The sequence below is a fragment of the Nematolebias whitei genome, chromosome 15, assembly GCF_014905685.2.
Source record: "Nematolebias whitei isolate Nwh7 chromosome 15, NemWhi1, whole genome shotgun sequence".
In the NCBI taxonomy this organism is placed as follows: Eukaryota; Metazoa; Chordata; class Actinopteri; order Cyprinodontiformes; family Rivulidae; genus Nematolebias; species Nematolebias whitei.
In genome coordinates this window covers 11,593,881-11,601,025 of record NC_056512.1, presented here as the reverse complement: position 1 = coordinate 11,601,025, position 7,145 = coordinate 11,593,881, and the positions used below count along the sequence as shown (strand labels likewise).

The 7,145-nt window shown below is 46.0% G+C and overlaps 1 protein-coding gene across 1 annotated transcript in view; it reads left to right on the top strand.

Moving 5' to 3' along the window:
• The window catches only part of trpm4a (transient receptor potential cation channel, subfamily M, member 4a), a 116,904-nt gene that overhangs the window by 44,195 nt on the left and 65,564 nt on the right, over nt 1-7,145 (top strand). Inside the window, exons 9-10 of the mRNA XM_037689315.1 lie at nt 410-512; nt 741-859. Coding sequence (XP_037545243.1) covers nt 410-512; nt 741-859 — 222 coding nt within the window. The remainder of the gene's footprint in view (nt 1-409; nt 513-740; nt 860-7,145) is intronic.

The window sequence follows — 7,145 nt, the reverse complement described above, 5'->3', positions numbered from 1 at the left end:
TATATATATATATATATATATATACACATATACACACAATACAATCAAAAAATAAAATAAAATGAAATGAAAGGTGGCAGAAGAACTAGTCTTATGAAAACTGCCCCTTTTTACTTAATTCTAAAGTAAATCAAAATATTTTTACAAAATTTAAATTAAAATATAATTCACAAATATAACAACAATCTAGCTAAGTTAAAAACATAAAAATTCAAACATCTAAATCAAATCAGACAACAACTTAGGTAGATTTATATTAACGATTTCCATATTCTTTCAAGAAACTCATCTTTATCAGTCTCTTAAATCTATACAGTGATCTGGATTCCAGATGCACTGTACAAAGTAAAACATATCGTAATTTCAAACACAGATTTATTCTGTTTTTTCATGTTCTGTGTGTTTCTAGGCTTTGAGTATTTATCAGAACAGGAAGCTAATTACTGTTTTCAACGGGGAACAGGAAGGTACTGATGACTTTGATACAGTTCTTCTTAAAGCCCTTGTTAGAGGTAAGGAAAGTTAATTTGAAAAAGAGAAATGTGAACTGGGCTGCTAATCTCAAACTATTTACAATGTCACATTTACTGTATAAGAATCATGTCTAGTAGAGAAAATTTGCTCTGCCCATTAAAAATCCCCCTGAGTTGGTTATTTTTGTGTTTTGTATGCTGCTTTAATGTTTCTCTCTCTTATCTCTCTCTCTCTCTTTGTGTTTGTGCATGCGTGTGTGTGTTAAGCTGGTAAGCGTGGGTCCAGTAAAGCCAGTGAGTACTTTGATGAACTGAACCTGGCTGTGGCCTGGAACCGGGTGGACATTGCTAAATCTGAACTCTTCAATGGAGACATACAGTGGAAAGTATGCCTTTTTGTTGTTGAAAATTCACATTTGAAGTGATCAGACATGTTTTCACATTTTCATAACTGATCAAATGATGGGTTAGCCCTAACAGATTGTATAAAAGACTAATGTTGAGGGTCTGGGTAATTATGTAGATCTGTAAAGGCTGGTTCACAATTTTCAACAGTTGCACAAGTGTAAAAAACATACTGTTTTGTATGTTTGTATGTGTACGGGGAGGGGCTGGAACCTGAGGAGCAAGAAGATAGGTTAATATAGTATTTGAAGGAGTGATAGTGATATTGCTTCTCTTTCTTACAAAAAAGTTTGTGGTTTGTTGAGGAGACAGGCGATTGAGTCGTTCCAGTGCATGGAAGGAAGACATCCAGGAAGAGTTCCAGGTTGGAGACAGGCAGGTGGTAGGAAGGCGAGGAGGCAGCTGAAGACGCACAAGAGAGTAGAGTTGCATATGGGCCCAAAAAAACCGACCCCAGCCCGTAGCCATCTATTCCAAACTTCACCCGACACGACAAATTAACTGTAATTACAGATCCAAATCCAACACCCCCCCCCCCCCCCCCCCCCCCCCCCCAATATTTTAATGAAGCTTTGACTACTAGAGTTATTAACAGTTGGCGGACGCATGCGGCTGAGTAAAGGGGGTAGAAGATCGAAGCTGAGGGGGTGTTTGTCCTTTCATGGCCGTCAAAGCGCATTAAATCCCTGCTTATGCCTGCATTCTGCATTATTCAGACACGGACCCTGCTCTGATATGTCTGCTTTGGGATCTCACCTGTTTGGGTCGTTGGCCGCGTTCGTCCCGCTAACTGCAGCAGCTGAACGTCCATTTGGGCAATGGATTGCTTCCTGGCAGTACCGGTAGCCCCATCTGTGTAGGAGTCGCACTGTCTGCAGCCCTGTTCCAAGATGGCCGACCAATTAACAACAGCTGACGGCCATCCACCTAATGAGGAATTCCTCTACTTAAGGCTGCAGCCAAGTGTGACCCGACGCTGGAGCATTGAGCCTTATTTGGTATTTATGCCTTCAGCCTGAAACCTGTAAGTGAGTGTTTAGACTTACCTTGTTCTTTATGCTTGCAGTATCCTGTCTGCTCGAATCCTGTTCCTGTTGCCTTGCCTGTTGTCCGCCTGCCAGACCTGCCTTGCCCGTTTCCCATCTGCCAGACCTGTCGAGTCTCTGTCCATCCACCTCCTGCCAGACCTGCCTTGTCCATCCATCCTGTTCCTTCTCTCTGGAGCTCTTTGTGGATTCCTCTCTACACCGACACACGGCGTCTCCACCTGTAAGACAAGCAAACAAATTACCTTCGACAAACCATCGCCCTAAACTGGACCTACTGACCCTGTTCTCCTCCTTAGGCACTCCAGAGAACTAGCATGTAATATTTCCACTGTATATAATAAACACTGTTACCTTTTCTACGTCTAAGTCTGCTTCATTCTGGTTTCGTACTAAACTGGGTTCCGCCAGTCATTACAGAAATGCTCCAGCCACAACCGACCCAGAACGAGACCATAGGCAAGCAAAATCCGTCCACCTCCCAGATGAAGTGCATAACTAAGCTCGAGGAAATGCTGCAGCGAGTCCTAACCCAACAAGAAGCGACACAAGAAAACTTAAGACAATTAGGAGGTATGGTTTTTACATTACATCAAAAACTTTTACCTTCTCCACCTGCAGCTTCTGCCGCACCGCCTGTAGTTTTCACCCCCGACACGACTCCTGGATCCAGTTCCCCGAACCTACAGGTAATCACAAAACCTTCTGAGCTCTTTTCAGGAGATCCCAACCTGTGTGGAGGGTTTCTGTTGCAGTGCAAACTTGCATTCAAAGGGGCCTCTCAGCTTTACATGTCTAATACTGCTAAAATCACTTATTTTACCAGTCAACTAAAGGGTGACGCGCGTCTTTGGGCCAATTCCTATTTACAATTACATGACCCAGATCTTGTGTTTTTTGATACCTTCTCGAAAAAGTTTCGAAGAATCTACGACCAACCTCTGCAAAAATCCAACGCCGTAAAGCGGCTACTCGGACTTCGTCAGGGCAGCCGTCCTGTCGCCAAGTTTGCTCTGGAGTTTCGCATCCTCGCGGCCCAAATCGGATGGAACGACCTCGCACTTAAAGGTACCTTTTTACAATCTCTGTTCGATCCCATTAAAGATCAGATTGCTGTACAAGATGAACCAGAAGGTTTTGACGAGTTAATCGATCTGGCGGTGGCTATTGACGAGCGTTTTCGGGAGCGGGGAAGGGAGAAGGATTACAACGCCCACTGTCGCTCCACTTCTGGGTTCGCAACATCATCAGGTGAGCCCTGCACCTAAAGAAACACGCCCGAGAACTACAAATCCCAGGAAGGCAACTCTTCTGGTCCACCTCCTTACCCTGAAACACCGGCCAGATGTTTCCCCTCATTTCATGAAACTGAACCTATGCAAATAAAACAAACCTACTTATCACCTGAAGAGAAACAAAGACGCCGGGATGCTAACTCTTGCATTTATTGTGGGAATCCCGGCCATTACCATGCCAGTTTTCCCTTTTGAAGAAATGAGAAAGCCCCACCAACAAGCAGAGTGATATTGGTGGGCATGTCCACTCTCTCTCCTGCCTGTCGACTCATATTACCCACACTTATTCAGATCCACCAAAGTCATCTCCCTGTCTAGCATTGGTGGATTCAGGCACTGAACAGAATTTAATTAGTCTGAATCTAGTCCAAAAATTATCTCTACCCACTATAGAGATTCCCTCTGTTTCAATAGCTGGGGTTACAGGCGAGACCTTAGCCCAGATTACCCTTAAAACTACTGGGTTACACTTAGTCATTTCAAGAAATCATCATGAAATTAATGATTTACTTGTATTCGAATCCCCTGACCCTCAACTAATTTTGGGTTATCCTAGGTTAAAGGAACACAATCCTTACATCAACTTGGAATTGGGGAGGCTTGAGAAGTGGAGCGATAATTGTTTAAAACATTGTTTACGTTCTGCTGTCTCCAAACAACCTGTAAAGAATAAACCGTTGGAAGAGACTGATATTTCTACCATTCCCACTGTCTATCATGATGTGTGTTCAATAAACAATGTGCCCTGTCTTTACCATCCCACCACCATTACGACTGCGCCATCTATCTCCTCCTGGGAGCTGCACTACTGGCCAGTCAATTATATAACCTGTCTGGTCCAGATAGAGACTCTATGAAGAAGTACATTGAGGAGTCTCTCGATTCTGGCATTATCCACCCATCTACCTCTCCAGTAGGGGCTGGATTATTCTTTGTGTGCAAGAAAGATGGAAACCTTCGTCCCTACATAGACTACAGAGGCTTAAACAATATCACCATTAAAAATAAGTACCCCTTGCCTCTTATTGACTCAATTCACGAACAGCTCCAATCCGCTACCATTTTTTCCAAGCTCGATCTCCGTAATGCATACCATTTGGTGCGTATAAAAGAGGGTGATGAATGGAAGACCGTCTTTAGGACCCTGCTCGGACATTTTGAGTACTTAAGTTATGCAATTTGGGTTGACAAATGCCCCAGCGGTATTCCAAGCTCTAGTGAATGATGTGCTCAAGGATTTTATTGGCGACTTTGTCTTCGTCTACCTAGACGACATCCTTATCTATTCATATGATGAGAAGGAACATGTAAAACACGTCCGCACTGTACTCCAAAGACTTTATGAAAACCAGATTTTCGTCAAGGGGGAGGAATGTGAATTTCATGTGTCCTCTGTATCTTTTCTGGGATTTATTTTCGAGGGGGGTTGTTACAGGACTGACCTCGAAAAGACCAAGGCAGTGGAGGAATGGCCAGTTCCTGAGAATTGGAAACAACTCTAACGCTTCCTTGGTTTTGCCAACTTTTACAGACAATTTATTAAGGATTACAGTCGCATCGCCTCACCTCTCTCACAACTCACTTCAACAAACCAGACCTTCAAATGGACTCCCAAGGCTGACATAGCGTTCAGTAAGCTCAAGAAATTTTTTCCTCTACCCCAGTCTTGTGTCACCCCGACCCTAAACATCAGTTCATTCTGGAGGTAGATGCCTCGGACTCTGGTGTGGGTGCCGTCCTCTCCCAACGGTCACCCGACGACAATAAGGTTCACCCGTGTGCCTTCTTTTCTCTGTGCTTATCACAAGCCGAGAGAAATTACAATGTAGGAAATCGAGAATTATTAGCAGTCAAGTTGGCTCTGGAAAAGTGGAGCCATTGGTTGGAGGGCACGGCTATTCCTTTCCTAATTTGGACTGACCGCAAAAGCCTTACGTACCTAAGAGACGCCAAACGATTAACCCCCAGGCAGGCACGTTGGTCTCTCTTCTTTAATAGATTCAATTATATTCTGACCTTCAGACCCAGCTCCAGAAATGTCAAGCCTGATGCTCTCTCCCAGCAGTTTTTCTCCCAGATGGTCCAGAGACCAGGGAGAGCATCATCCCCCCCAGTCTGTGTTGTAGGTGCCCTCACCTGGTCCATTGAAAAGGAGGTCCTCGAGGCACAGAGGGATGAACCCAACCCCGGCACTGGTCCCACTGGGAGACTCTTCGTTTCCTCTGCCATGAGGGCCAAGGTACTAACTTGGTTACACACTCATAAGCTTTCCTGTCACCCTGGCATTTCTCACATGCTCGCTCTCGTCAAGTCCCACTTCTGGTGGCCTACTCTTAACCAGGATGTTAAAGACTTTGTATCAGCCTGTCCAACTTGTGCCAGGAATAAGATGAGCAACCAACCACCCGGTGGACTCTTGCAACCTCTGTCCACACCCAGCCGCCCATGGTCACACATATCCGTGGACTTCGTTACAGGTCTGCCCCCATCTGAAGGTAATTCCACTATCCTCACAGTCATTGACCATTTTTCTAAGGCAGCCCACTTCATTCCCCTGCCTAAACTCCCTTATGCCTTTGAGATGGCCCAGACACTCATCCAGCATGTTGTCTGCATCCATGGTATACCCTCCGACATAGTCTCTGACGGGGGGCCACAATTTATCTCGCAGATCTGGCAAAGTTTCTGCAAGACATTGGGGGCAACCTACAGCCTTACGTCCGGCTATCATCCACAATCCAATGGCCAGGCCAAGCAGTGCAACCAGGAACTCAAGACCACTCTCCGGTGCATTGTCGAACGCAACCCCTCGGCCTAGAGCCAACATTTGGTCTAGGCGGAATACACCCACAACACCCACAGGTCTGCGGCAACAGGTATGTCCCCATTTGAGGCCTCTCTTAGATACATTCCCCCTCTGTTCCCCAGTCAGGAAGCTGACATCTCGGTCTCGTCCGTCCAGCACCATTTTCGCCATTGCCGATGCGTCTGGCGTCAAACGAAGGTATCCTTGATGCGTACGGCAGCCCAAAATAAGAGGTTCGCCGACCGCCATCGCTCCTCAGCCCTGTCATACCAGGTGGGTCAAAAATTGTGGCTTTTTACTAGGGACATTAACATCAAGGACACCCCAAGGAAGCTGGCACCCCACTACATCGGCCCATTCTCCATCAGTAAAATCGTCAACCGGTCTGCAGTTCGCCTTCAGCTACCCATTTCCATGAAGATACACCCTACATTCCATGTGTCGTAAGTCAAGCCAGTCTCTGAGAGCCCTCTATGCCCGCCTACCGACCTCCCTCCTCCCACCCGGTTGATCGATAACCACCCGGCCTTCATTGTTAGGACCATCCTGGACGTTTGTCGCCGAGGCCGTGGTTACCAGTATCTGGTTGACTGGGTGGGCAACGGCCCTGCAGAAAGGTCATGGATTCCCCGCTTGTTCATCCTTGAGGAATTCTTCTACTTAAGGCTGCAGCCAAGTGTGACCCGACGCTGGAGCATTGAGCCTTATTTGGTATTTATGCCTTCAGCCTGAAAACTGTAAGTGAGTGTTTAGACCTACCTTGTTCTTTATGCTTGCAGTATCCTGTCTGCTCGAATCTTGTTCCTGTTGCCTTGCCTGTTGTCCGCCTGCCAGACCTGCCTTGCCCGTTTCCTATCTGCCAGACCTGTCGAGTCTCTGTCCATCCACCGCCTGCCAGACCTGCCTTGTCCAACCATCCTGTTCCTTCTCTCTGGAGCTCTTCATGGATTCCTCTCTACACTGACACACGGCGTCTCCACCTGTAAGACAAGCAAACAAATTACCTTTGACAAACCATTGCCCTAAACTGGACCTACTGACCCTGTTCTCCTCCTTAGGCACTCCAGAGAACCAGCATGTAATATTTCCACTGTATATAATAAACACTGTTACCTTTTCT